Raw genomic sequence first — 12,812 nt, forward strand, 5'->3', positions numbered from 1 at the left:
AGTCTTGTCCTGCAACATCAGTACTGTGGGAGGGGTGGTACTGAGGGAGTTCTGCACCGTGGGAGGGGTGGTAATCTCACCCCCGCTCTGTTCCCCTCCCGTGCCCTCCCAGCTCTCCTCTGCCCCTCCCCTCCCCTCCCCTGCCAGCTCTCCCCTCCCTCTCCCCTCTCCCCTCTCCCCTCCCCTCTCCCCTCCCCCCTCCCCTCCCCTGCCAGCTCTCCTCTGCCTCTCCCCTCTGTTCTCCGCCCAGGACCCCGACCCCGCCGGGACCTGCGTACCGTGGCTTCCTCCGTTACCGAGGTGCTTGTTCTGACCCACAGGATCACCGGCTGGGAATCGGCATCACGTCGGTGGAGATGAACGTGGCCACGGTGAAGGAGACGGACAGGCGGGGATTCGACCTCACCACACCGTACAGAACCTTCAGGTACATTCCCCACTCTCCACCCACCCACCCACCCACCCCCACACCCCCACACCCCCACCCCAGCCCCTCAACCTCTCACCCCCGACTCACCCACTCACCCACTCACCCAAACCACCCATCCACTCACCCACCCCAGCCCCTCACCCAACAACACACCCACCCCAGCCCCTCACCCACCTACACCCCTCACCCACCCCCTCACCCACTCACCCAACCCCCTCACTCGCTTACCTCCACCCACTCACCCACCCCAGCCCTGGAGAACAGGGAGGAAAACCACCGAGCTCTGGTCCAGTTACCAGAGAACTGGTTGCCCACAGAACCTGTGAGGGGTTGGCCCAGGGTAAGAGCTAGTCCCAGCGAAAGGCAGGGGTGACTCACGTGCAGGATAGAGACACAGCTGTTTTTCTCTGGGCATCGCTGGCAAGACCAGCATTTATCTCCTGTCCCTAACTGCCCCTTGAGAAGGTGGGGGTGAGCCCCCTTCTTGACCCGCTGCAGTCCTTCTGGTGAAGGGGCTCCCACAGTGCTGTTGGGGAGGGAGTTCCAGGATTTAGACCCAGTGACGGTGAAGGAACGGCGAGATATTTCCAAGTCAGGACGGTGTGTGACTGGGAGGGGAACCTGCAGGTGGTGGTGTTCCCCTGTACCCGCTGCCCTTGTCCTTGTGGGTGGGAGAGGAGGTGGGTTTGGGAGGTGCTGTCGGAGTAGCCTGGGTGAGTAACCGCAGTGCATTGTGTAGATGGTGCACACTGCAGCCCCTGTGGGCCTGTGGTGGAGGGAGGGGGTGTTTAGGGAGGTGGATGGGGTGCCGATCGAGCGGGCTGCTTTGTCCTGGATGGGGTCGAGCTTCTTGGGACTTGTTGGGGCCGGACTCACCCAGGGAAGTGGGGAGGGTCCATGTCAAACTGGCCCTCAGAGAGATGATAATTCTCCCCATTCATCACATTGCTGTTTGGTAAATTGGGTTATTATTAAATTGGCAGGCATGGGAGTGTAGCAGTTAGCGTAACGCTATAACAGCGCCAGCGACCCAGGTTCAATTCTGGCCGCTGTCTGTAAGGAGTTTGTACATTCTCTCCGTGTGTCTGCGTGGGTTTCCTCCGGGTGCTCCGGTTTCCTCCCACATTCCAAAGACGTACAGGTTAGGAAGTTGTGGGCATGCTATGTTGGCGCCGGAAGCGTGGTGACACTTGCGGGCTGCCCCCAGAACACTCTACACCAAAGGTGCATTTCACTGTGTGTTTCGATGTACATGTGACTAATAAAGATCTTATCTTATTGTCACATGTACCGAGGTACAGTGAAAAAACTTAGTCCTGCATGCCATCCATGCAGATCATTTCATCACATCACAACATTGAGGTAGTACAAGGGAAAACAATAACAGAATGCAGAATAAAGTGTTACAGTTACAGAGAAAGTGCAGTGCAGGCAGACAATAAGGTGCAAGGCCACGACGAGGTAGATTGTGAGGTCAAGAGTCCATCTTATCGTACTAGGGGACCATTCAATAGTCTTATCACAGTGGGATAGAAGCTGTCCTTGAGCCTGGTGGTACGTGCTTTCAGGCTTATGTATCTTCTGTCTGATGGGAGAGGGGAGAAGAGAGAATGACCCGGGTGGATGGGGTCTTTGATTATGTTGGCTGCTTCACCAAGGCAGTGAGAGGTGGAGACAGAGTCCATGGAGGGGAGGCTGGTTTCCGTGATGTGCTGAGCTGTGGGAGCTTGCTGTGCGCAACTTGGCCAATACACTTCCGGCACAACAGCAGCGACTGGCCTTCCGCCCTCTGAAGGTTGTTCTGAGGTCGGGGATGGCGCACGGTGAATGTAAGTTCCACGACGTAACGTCTGATGGGCCGTTCTCCTGTCCCCACCCTCGACACACAGCTTTGTGGCGGAGTCGGACTCGGAGAAGGACGATTGGGTTGAGGCGCTGAGGGAGTCCACGGCCGAGGCCCTGTCCAACTACGAGGTGGCGGAGCAGATCTGGGCATTGGAGCCGAACACTGTGTGTGTGGACTGTGGGATCCCCAAACCAGAGTGGGCCTCCATCAACCTGTGTGTGGTCATGTGCAAGAAGTGTGCAGGTACCTGCTTCTGGTGGGAGGGGGGGGAACCAATGGGGTTGTTGCCGAGGGAATGCCGAGCTGTTGGGGGGCTACTGAGGGAGGCTCACACAGTGGGAGGGGTGGTACTGAGGGAGGGTCACACTGTGGGAGGGGTGGTACTGAGGGAGATTGCGTTGCATTTTCTAAATATGTTGTCATTTGATCTCATTGCTCCCTTTCTGAGAAGTGCTTAGGAGACTGAGTATCTGGTCAAACCCCTCTTGTGGGATCTTGCTGTGCAAAACATTGGTCCCGGTTTTCCCAGCTAACAGCACTGGCTACTGCTCGAGATTAGGTTGAGTGAGGTGCCGTGGAAACACCGGCCCTTGCTCAGCTGGGTGCCAGGTTGTTGGTCATTACGCCCCAGGCTCCAGGGTCGGGTATCCCAATGGACAACTGACACTGACCCACGTTATCACATCGCACAGGGGAGCACCGAGCTCTGGGACCAGGGATCTCCAAAGTCAGGAGCCTGAAGATGGACAAGAAAGTGTGGACCAAGCAGCTGATTCAGGTAATTCTTCACCCCGTCCCTCTCGGACCTTGGTTGGACCTCAGACGGAGTACTGGTTTCAGTTCTGGTCACCACGCTATAGAAGGATGTGGTTGCGCTGGAGAGGGTGCAGAGGAGGTTCTCCAGGACCTTGCCTGGATCGGAGAACTTTAGTTCTGGGGAGAGATTGGACAGGCTGGGCTTGTTTTCCCTGGAGCGAAGGAGGCTGAGGGGGGACCTGACAGAGGTATAAAAAGAGTCGATAGAATCTTTTTCCCAGAGTAGGGTATCAGGAACGAGAGGACACAGGTTTAAGGTGAGAGGTTTACAGGGGATCTGAGGGGTAATTTTTTTTACACGGAGAGGTTGACATCTGGAACACGCTGCCAGAGGAGGTAGAATCAGATACAATCTTTACGTTTAAGAGGCATTTAGACAGGCACTTAAACAGGCAAGGTATAGAAGGATATGGTCCTAATGTGGGCAAATGGGATTAGTGTAGGCGGGCATGGACAGGGTGGGCCGAAGGGCCTGTTTCTGTGCTGTACCCCTCTGTGACTCTCATATATTCAAGCAAATTTTGTGACCTCCTAGTCCGAGGTACAGTGAAAAACTTGTTTTGCATGCCATCCATTCAGATCATTTCATTACATCAGTGCATTGAGGTAGTACAAGGGAAAACAATAACAGAATGCAGAATAAAGTGTTACAGTTACAGAGAAAGTGCAGTGCAGGCAGACAATAAGGTGCAAGGCCATAACAAGGTAGATTGTGAGGTCTAGAGTCCACCTTATCGTACTAGGGAACCGTTCAATAGTCTTATAACAGCAGGATAGAGGCTGTCCTTGAGCCTGGTGGTATGTGCTCTCAGGCTTTTGTATCTTCTGCCTGATGGGAGGGGCGAGAAGAGAGAATGTCCGGGGTGGGAGGTGTCCTTGATTATGTTAATTGCTTTACCGAGGCAGTGGGAAGTGTAGACGGAGTCAACAGAGGGAAGGCTGGTTTGCGTGATGGACTGGGCTGTGTCCACAACTGTGCAATCTCTTGGGGTCTCAGGGGACATGGAGTCATAGAACAATACAGCACAGAAACAGGCCCTTCAGCCCAACTCGTCCATGCTGACCAAGGTGCCGACTTAAGCTAGTCCCATTTGGTCCGTATCCCTCTGAACCTGTCCCATCCTGCTGTGTAAGGCCGGTGTTTGCTGTGAGTGATGGACTCTCCACTTGCTCTCTCCCTCCTCCCCTCCCCGTTTCCAGCTGTTCCAGTATATTGGGAATCGGAAGGCCAATTGCTTCTGGGCAGCCAACGTGCCACCGAGCGAGGCCATCTACGAGAGCAGCAACAGCATGGACCGCAAGCACTTCATCAGCGCCAAGTACCGGGAAGGGAAGTACCGCCGATACCACCTGCTGTTCGGGAACCAGGAGGAACTGGACAAGGTGAGGGGGGGCTGGAGGCCTGGACCTGTGGCCAGGGGTTCCCTGAGTATGGGCCACCAGGGTCAGGGAGGGTGACAGAGACGGAGACCCCTCTCCTTCCTGGGTCTGGAGGTATCCCTGGGGCTCGGGGTCAGTGATGGAGCATCCCAAGGTCAGGGGTCAGGGATGGGATGCTCCCGGGTCAGGGGTTGGTGATGGAGGCATTCCCAGGTCAGGGGTTGGTGATGGGGTATCCCTGGGTCAGGGATCATTGATGAAGGCCCTTGGGTCATGGGTTGGTGATGGGAGGCATTCCTGGGTCAGGGTTCAGTGTAGGACTCTCCAGGGTCAGGGGTCTGGAGTGAGTGATGGGACTCCCCAGGGTCAGGGTTCAGTGTGGGACTCCCCGGGGTCAGGGGTCAGTGATGAGACTGCCTGGGTCCAGGGATCAAGATTAGATTCCTTTGGGTCAGGACTCATCGATGGGGTGCTCTGGGGTCAGGGGTCGGAGATCGGTTTCCCCTGGGTTGTGGGGACTGTCTTTGACCCATGGATTGGGATGTGGACACTGGGTTCTCTGGTGCAGGAAGTAGTCTGACACATCCCGAGCTCAGCCCACGAGTTGCTCAGTGATCCAATGGTTTACTTTCAGGGAGCGTGGTTAGGGAGATGACATCAGGTCACGGAGGAGGCAGGACTCAGTGGAGGGTGCTCTTTCCCCAGGGTCAGTGACTGGGGTCCTCCCCCCTTCCTCTCCCAGAGGGCACGAACCCTTTGTTCCCAACACCAGCGAGGAGGAAACATCCCCCTGCCAAAACCAGCGATCGCAGGACACTTTCTTCACCTTAATTCCTTTTTTTAATAATTTCATTTCCATCCATCTCCTGACTGCTGAACAAAGTGGCGGACGAGTTATTGATGGCTCCTGACAGATTCCTAAGACGATAGTCTTGGCGGTATTTATCCCAATTGGGAGATCATGAATTCATCTCTTCGTGTACAGTAATTGGTTTATTATTGTCACATGGACCGAGGTATAGTGAGAAACTTGTTTTGCATGCCGTCCATACAGATCATTACAACAGTGCATTGAGGTAGTACAAGGGAAAACAATAACAGAATGCAGAATAAAGTGTCACAGTTACAGAGAAAGTGCAGTGCAGGCAGACGATAAGATGCAAGGTCATAACGAGGTAGATTGTGAGGCCAAGAGTCCATTTTATCGTAATAGGGAACCGTTCAATAGTCTTATAACAGCAGGATAGAAGCTGTCCTTGAGCCTGGTAGTACGTGCTCTCAGGCTTTTGTATCTTCTGCCTGATGGGAGGGGGGAGAAGAGAGAATGTCCGGGGTGGGAAGGGTCCTTGATTATGTTGATTGCTTTACTGAGGCAGTGGGAAGTGTAGACGGAGTCAGCAGAGGGGAGGCTGGTTTGCGTGATGGACTGGGCTGTGTCCACAACTGTGCAATCTCTTGGGGTCTCGGGGGACGTGGATCAAGCAGGAATGTGGGATATTCCCACTGGTATCTGGAGGAAGGTTTGAAATCCAGCACAATAAGGGTTAGTCCAGCACGTCAAGGTTATTTGAATAAGAAGAAGCTTTAAGTGCCCATGGGAGGAAATCATTTACTGGTAAACATTTCTTTTACAATTCTGTCACAATGTACTTTCCTTTTTAAAACAAAAACAATTCAAAACTCATTTCCCCTTTTCCGCCCCACCTCCCCTTGTAAAATGGAATCTGAAGTCTGATTGACAACAAGGTGTGGAGTTAAGTCATCAGGGTGTTGGAGGGAGGGAGGCTGGTGGGTCAGTGTGTGGGGGAGCAGGGACAGGGGGTTGGGACTGGTAGTCGCTGTGTGAGGGTATGGGGAGGGTGAAGGTTGAGGGCAGCGTGGGGGGCTGTGTGGTGTGGTGGGTGTGGGGTAGATACCAGGGGTTCTAGTGTCATACAGCACAGAAACAGGCCCTTCAGCCCAACTCATCCATACCGACCAAGGTGTCTTCCTGAGCTTGTCCCATTTGCCTGCATTTCGCCCGTATCCCCCTAAACCTTTCCTATCCATGGACTTGTCCAAGTGTCTTTTAAATGTTGTAATTGTACCTACCTCTACCACTTCCTCTGGCAGCTTGTTCCATATACCCACCACCCTCTGTGTGGAAAAATTTGCCCCTCGGATCTCTCTTAAATCTTTCCCCTCTCACCTTAAACCTATGCCCTCCAGTTTTAGACTCTCTACCCCTAGACTGTGACCATCCACCTTATCTATGCCCCTCATGATTTTATAAACCCTTATAAGATCATCCCTCAGCCTTCTTCGCTCCAGGGAAAACATTCCCAGCCTATCCAGTCTCTCCCCTAATAACTCAAGCCCTCCAGTCCTGGCAACATCCTTGTGAATTGTTTCTGAACCCTCTCCAGGGTGGGTGGGTGTGTCAGGTGTGATGGAGTAGGATGGAACAATGGGATTTGGGTGGTGGGAGCTGGTGTGTTGAGAGTTGGGTGAGTGTTGAGCCTGGGTGTGGGGTGGGTTGTGTCAACGGTGGGGGTGGGTAGGTTAGGTTGGTGTTCTGAGGTCGGTCCAACGTGGGGCTCTTGGCCTAAGGAAGGAGAAAAGCCTGGGAGCTCGAGTTGCCTGTTCCCCCAGGAACTGGATTCACATCCAGTAGTAAATCCCGGCGGAACTGGGGAAAGATGGTTGTAGTCCTCCCTGTCCCATGACTGAGACTATTGGGGCTCAGAGGGAAGGTGCTGCTGGGGACTTCAGCGATATTTGGGGCCATCTGGGGCTCAAGTTCCACCCTAGTAATGAAATCCAGCCTGGCGCTCCGCAGATTGGGTCAGAGGAGCCGTCCTTCAGATGAGATGGTAGGCTAAGGTTTCATCTGCCTTCTTGGGGACATAAATCCAATCCAATTCTATCCCGCTGTTATAAGACTATTGAACGGTTCCCTAGTACGATAAGACGGACTCTTGACCTCACAATGTACCTCGTTATGACCTTGCACCTTATTGTCTGCCTGCACTGCACTTTCTTTGTAACTGTAACACTTTATTCTGCATTCTGTTGTTGTTTTCCCTTGTACTACCTCAATGTACTGTGTAATGAATTGATCTGTACGATCGGTATGCAAGACAAGTTTTTCACTGTACCTCAGTACATGTGACAATAATAAACCAATTCCAATTCATATTCCGACCTATGAAGGGAAGCATGCCACATGCCTTCTTCAGCACCCTATCGACCTGTGTTGCCACTTCCAGAGAACCATGGACTTGGACCTAAGGTCTCTCTATTCATCACCATTCCCCTGTGCCCTACCATTTATTGTAAATGTCTTGCCCCTATACAACTTCCCAAATCGCGTCACCTTTGGAAGGCATCATGTAGACCATTGTGCGATGGGTGGGGCCATCGGAGGTCATGTAATTGTCCTCCAGGTCTGGCGCTCTGTTGGAGGAGCCGGTTGTTGGGGTGCGGGTGGGGGATTGGCCGTGGTTCATGTTGGTCCGTTCTGGGATGATGGACTCTGCTTGTTTTGCAGGCACTGTGCGCGGCCGTGGTGACCAGTGACCTGGAGGAGACGATGTCGCTGGTGTTCTGTGGGGCGGACACCGGCTGTTTCTCGGGAGACCCCAGTTACCCGACCCCCATCGATCTTGCTCAGCAGGCTGGCCAGGTGCTGCAGGTGGAGTTCCTCCTCCAGAACAGAAACTCAGGTAAGTCCCGTCCCATCCCGTCCCCACCAATATCCTCTGCCCCTTCCTCTGACCAGCTCCCCTTCCTCCAAAGTGCCCTTCCCCTTCCCTCCCCTTCTCCTTCAAAATACCCTCCCCTCCCTTACCCCACTCCCTCCCCCACCCCTCCCCCTGCTCCTTCCCCCTGCTCCCTCCCCCTGCCCCTTCCCCTTCCCCTCCTCCAAAATACCTTCTCTACCTTTCGCTTCCCCTCCTTAAAAATATCCCCCCATTCCCCCTTCATTCCCCTCCCCTTCATTCCCCTCCCCTCTCATCCCCCCTCATCCCCCCTCACCCTCCTCATATCCCCCCCACCCCACCCCCATGGAATGTGCTGCCAGGGGTGCTGGTGGAGGCAGATACAATAGTGGCATTAAAGAGGCTCTTTGATGGGCACATGGATGTGCAGAGACTGGAGAGATATGGACCATGTGCAGGCAGAAGGGATTAGCTGAAGTAGACATCATTAGCTTGATTAGTTCGGTACAACATTGTGGGCCGAAGGGCCTGTTCCTGTGCTGTACTGTTCTGTGTTCTAAGAACACCGAGATCCCTCTGTCGGTCGCTCATTTATAATTTCACGCTCATTAGTAAATTGTAGAACTTAAATTCAGTTAATTGAAGAACTAGTCAATCTTCACGAGACAGAATTAGAGTGCAAAACTTGGGGCGTAATGTTTCAACTGTAGAAAACACAGGTTAGGCTGCACTTGGAGCACTGTGTGCAGTTCTGGTCATCACACCGTGGGAAGGATGTGATTACACTGGAGAGAGTGCAGAGGAGATTCACCAGGACGTTGCCTGGAATGGAAGACTTTGTTTATGGGGAGAGATTGGATGGACTGGGCTTGTGTTCCCTGGAGCGAAGGAGGCTGAGGGGGGACCTGAGAGAAGTCCATAAAATTATGAGAGGCATAGATAGAATCTTTCTCCCAAGGTGGGTATCAAAAACAAGAGGACGTAGGTTTAAGGTGAGAGGTAGGAGATTTAAAGGGGATCTGAGTTTTTACGCAGAGAGGGGTTGATATGAGATAAGATAGATCGAAACACAGAGTGAAATGCACCTTTTGCGTAAAGTGTTCTGGGGGCAGCCCACAAGTGTCGCCACGCTTCCCGCGCCAACATAGCATGTCCACAACTTCCTAACCCGTACGTCTTTGGAATGTGGGAGGAAACCCACGCAGACACGGGGAGAATGTACAAACTCCTTACAGACAGTGGTCGGAATTGAACCCGGGTTGCTAGCGCTGTAATAGCGTTATGCTAACTGCTACACTACCAAGCCGCCATCGTCATGTACTGTGAGTATCTGGAACTCGCTGCCAGAGGTGGTAGAATCAGATACAGTCACTGTGTTTGAGAGGCATTTAGACAGACACTTAACTAGACAAGGTATAGAAGGATATGGTCCTAATGTGGGCAAATGGGATTAGTGTAGGTGGCAAATGGGTTGGCATGGGTGGGGTGGGCCAAAGGGCCTCTTTCTGTGCTGTACAACTCCATGACGGCCAGATTGTTGTAAATACCCATCTGTTTTCACAAATGACCTTCAGAGGAGGAGACCTATCTGACCTATATGTGACTCCAGACCCACCAGAGTGGTTGGCTCTCTCCATTGCCCTCTGATAGGGCCTAGCAAGGGCAGTAAAGTGCCTCTAGCCAGGGCTGTCCAGTACTCACTGGAAGGGAATCCAGGTGACTGGGGTCCACAGCTCAACACCAGCCTGCCTTGTTAAAGGTCCCTGCCCAACGTTCCATTCAGTCGATGCCTGGTATCCCTCGACAAAGCTCCTGCCTGTCCTGCACATTGACCATTGGCGTGCAGGGATTAGAGAAGCTTGTGGTCTATGCAGCGCTTGAGCAGCTGGATAGGGGAGGATGTTTCCGCTGGCTGAGGAGTCTTGCATTGGGGAGAACAGCCTCAGAACAGATATAGATGAGGAGAACTTTCTTCACCCTGAGGTTGGTGAATCTTTGGAATTCTCTCTCCCAGAGGGTGAATGTAGAGTCATACAGCATGGAAACAGGCCCTTTGGCCCAACTGGTCCATGCTGACTGTGATGTCCAGTGAGCTAGTCCCAACTGCCTGCGTTTAGAACATAGCCCTCTAAGCCTCTCCTATCCGTGGACTTATCTAGATGGCTTTAAATAGTAGAACAATACAGCACAGGAACAGGCCCTTTGGTCCAAAATGTCTGTGCTGAACACGATGCCAAATTAAACTAAATTCCTTCTGCCTGCACCTGATCCATCTCCCTCCATTCCCTGCATGTTCATGCGTCTGTCTAAGATCCTCTTAAATACCCCTATTTGCCTCCACTAGCACCCCTGGCAACGCATTCCAGGTACCCACCACTCTCTGTGTAATAAACTTGCCCCGCACATCTCCTTTGAACTTCCCCCTCTTACCTTAAATGCATGCCCTCTAATATTAGACATTTCGAGCCTGGGAAAAAGATACAGGTTGTCTACTCTATCTCTGCCTCTCATAATCTTATAAACTTCTATCCGGTTTCCCCTCAGCCTCCGACACTCCAGAGGAAACAACCCAAGTTTGTCCAACCTCTCCTTGTAGCTCATGCCCTCTAACCCAGGCAGCATCCTGGTGAATCTCTTCTGCACCCTCTCCAAAGCCTCCACATCCTTCCTGTAATGGGGTGAACAGAACTGCACACAATTGTGGCCTGACTGAAGTTTTATACAGCTGCAATGTGACTTCCTTACTCTTATACTCAATGTCCCAACCAATGAAGGCAAGTGTGCCGTACACTTTCTTTAACACCCTGTCTGCATAAGCTGGAAAGAGTGCAGAGGTGATTTACGAGGATGTTGCTGGGACTCAGGGGACTGAGTTATGGAGAGAGGTTGAGCAGGCTGGGACTTTATTCACTGTGGGAGAATGAGGGGTGATCTTCTAGAGGTGTATAAAGTCATGAGGGGCATAAATAAGGTCAATGTGTGCAGTCTTTTTCCCAGGGTTGGGGAATCAAGAACCAGAGGCCACAGGTTTCAGGTCAGAGGGGAAAGATTTAAAAGGAACCGAAGGGGCAACTTTTTCACCCAGAGGGTGGTGAGTATATGGAACGAGCTGCCAGAGGAAGTGGTTGAGGCAGGTACATTAACAACATTTAAAAGGCACTTGGACAGGTACATGGATAGGAAAGGTTTAGAGGGATATGGGCCAAACGCAGGCAAATGGGACGACCTTAGATGAGAATCTTGGTCAGCATGGACCAGTTGGGCCAAAGGGCCTGTTTCCTTGCTATATTACTCTATCTGGACTGATACTTAAGCAGATAGACTCAATGGTGAGCATCGACTTGGTGGGCTGAAGGGCCTGTTCCTTTGCCGTAAAACTCTGTGACTCTATTCTGACAGTGACTGGCCTTTGAAGCAAACAGCGTTAAATAGCCGGGAAAACAGAGCAGGAAACACTGAGGTGGGGAAGGCACAAGTTAACGTGAGCTCCTCCTTCTCCATTGTTTTGCAGAGACCCCCCGCTTGGAGTTAAGCAACATAGACAAGCAATACTACGTGGCCCCCCAGTCCATCACTCACAATGGCTTCCTCTACAAGACCGCCTCGGTGGGAAAGCCAATCACAGAGAGGAAGTCCAAAGAAGGTAGGCTTCTGATTGGGTGGGTGAAATTCCTTCATTAACAGAAGGATTTGAGAGGAGACTGCGAGAAGTCTCAGGTGGAGGGGTGTGAGGCAGTCTCTCTTTAAAACGGGTCTGTGTTAGGAATGATACCCTCTTTTAAAGAGGTCTTAATGGGGAGTTGCTCCCTTTGTAAAAGGGGTCATCTCGTGGAGACAGAGTCCCTCTTTGCACTGGGTCTCCTGTAGGTGAGAAAGTCCCTTTTGGTATGAGTATTGGCTTATTGTTGTCACCTGTTCCCTCAATGTCGGCAAAACAAAAGAGCTGGTCAATGACTTCAGGAAAGTAGGCTGTGACCATGCTACTGTCTGCATCAATGGTGCTGAGGTCGAGAGGGTTGAGAGTTTCAAGTTCCTAGGAGCGAACATCACCAATAGCCTGTCCTAGTCCAACCACGTAGACGCCACGGACAAGAAAGTTCACCAGCACCTCCACTTCCTCAGGAGGCGAAAGAAATTTGGCATGTCCCCTTTGACCCACACCAACTTTTATCGATGCACCATAGAAAGCATCCTATCTGGATGCATCACGGCTTGGTACGGCAACTGCTCTGTCTGGGACCGCAAGAAACTGCAGAGAGTTGTAGACACAGCTCAGCACATCACAGAAACCAGCCTCCCCTCCATGGACTCTGTCTATACCTCATGTTGCCTTGGTGAAGCAGCCAGCATAATCAAAGACCCCACCAACCTGGGTAATTCTCTCTTCTCCCCTCTCCCATCAGGCCGAAGGTACAGGAGCCTGAGGGCACATACCACCAGGCTTAAGGACAGCTTCTACCCCACTGTGATAAGACTATTGAACGGTTCCCTCATATGATGAGATGCACTCTTGACCTCGCAATCTACCTTGTTATGACCTTGCATCTTATTGTCTGCCTGCACTGCACTTCCCTGTAGCTGTGACACTTCACTTTGTACTCTGTTGTTTTTTACCCTGTATGACCTCAATGCACTGTGT

General features: G+C 52.2%; 1 protein-coding gene across 2 annotated transcripts in view; it reads left to right on the plus strand.

Annotated features, from left to right (window-relative positions):
• LOC127575703 (arf-GAP with Rho-GAP domain, ANK repeat and PH domain-containing protein 1-like) overlaps window positions 1-12,812 on the plus strand; it is an 82,965-nt gene that overhangs the window by 22,039 nt on the left and 48,114 nt on the right. For both annotated transcript variants that reach the window (XM_052025681.1, XM_052025680.1), the window contains exons 6-11: window positions 321-427; window positions 2,320-2,519; window positions 2,969-3,054; window positions 4,293-4,475; window positions 8,002-8,176; window positions 11,685-11,816. In XM_052025681.1, the coding sequence (XP_051881641.1) occupies window positions 321-427; window positions 2,320-2,519; window positions 2,969-3,054; window positions 4,293-4,475; window positions 8,002-8,176; window positions 11,685-11,816 (883 nt within the window). The remainder of the gene's footprint in view (window positions 1-320; window positions 428-2,319; window positions 2,520-2,968; window positions 3,055-4,292; window positions 4,476-8,001; window positions 8,177-11,684; window positions 11,817-12,812) is intronic.

The sequence above is a fragment of the Pristis pectinata genome, chromosome 11 (genome assembly GCF_009764475.1).
Source record: "Pristis pectinata isolate sPriPec2 chromosome 11, sPriPec2.1.pri, whole genome shotgun sequence".
In the NCBI taxonomy this organism is placed as follows: domain Eukaryota; kingdom Metazoa; phylum Chordata; class Chondrichthyes; order Rhinopristiformes; family Pristidae; genus Pristis; species Pristis pectinata.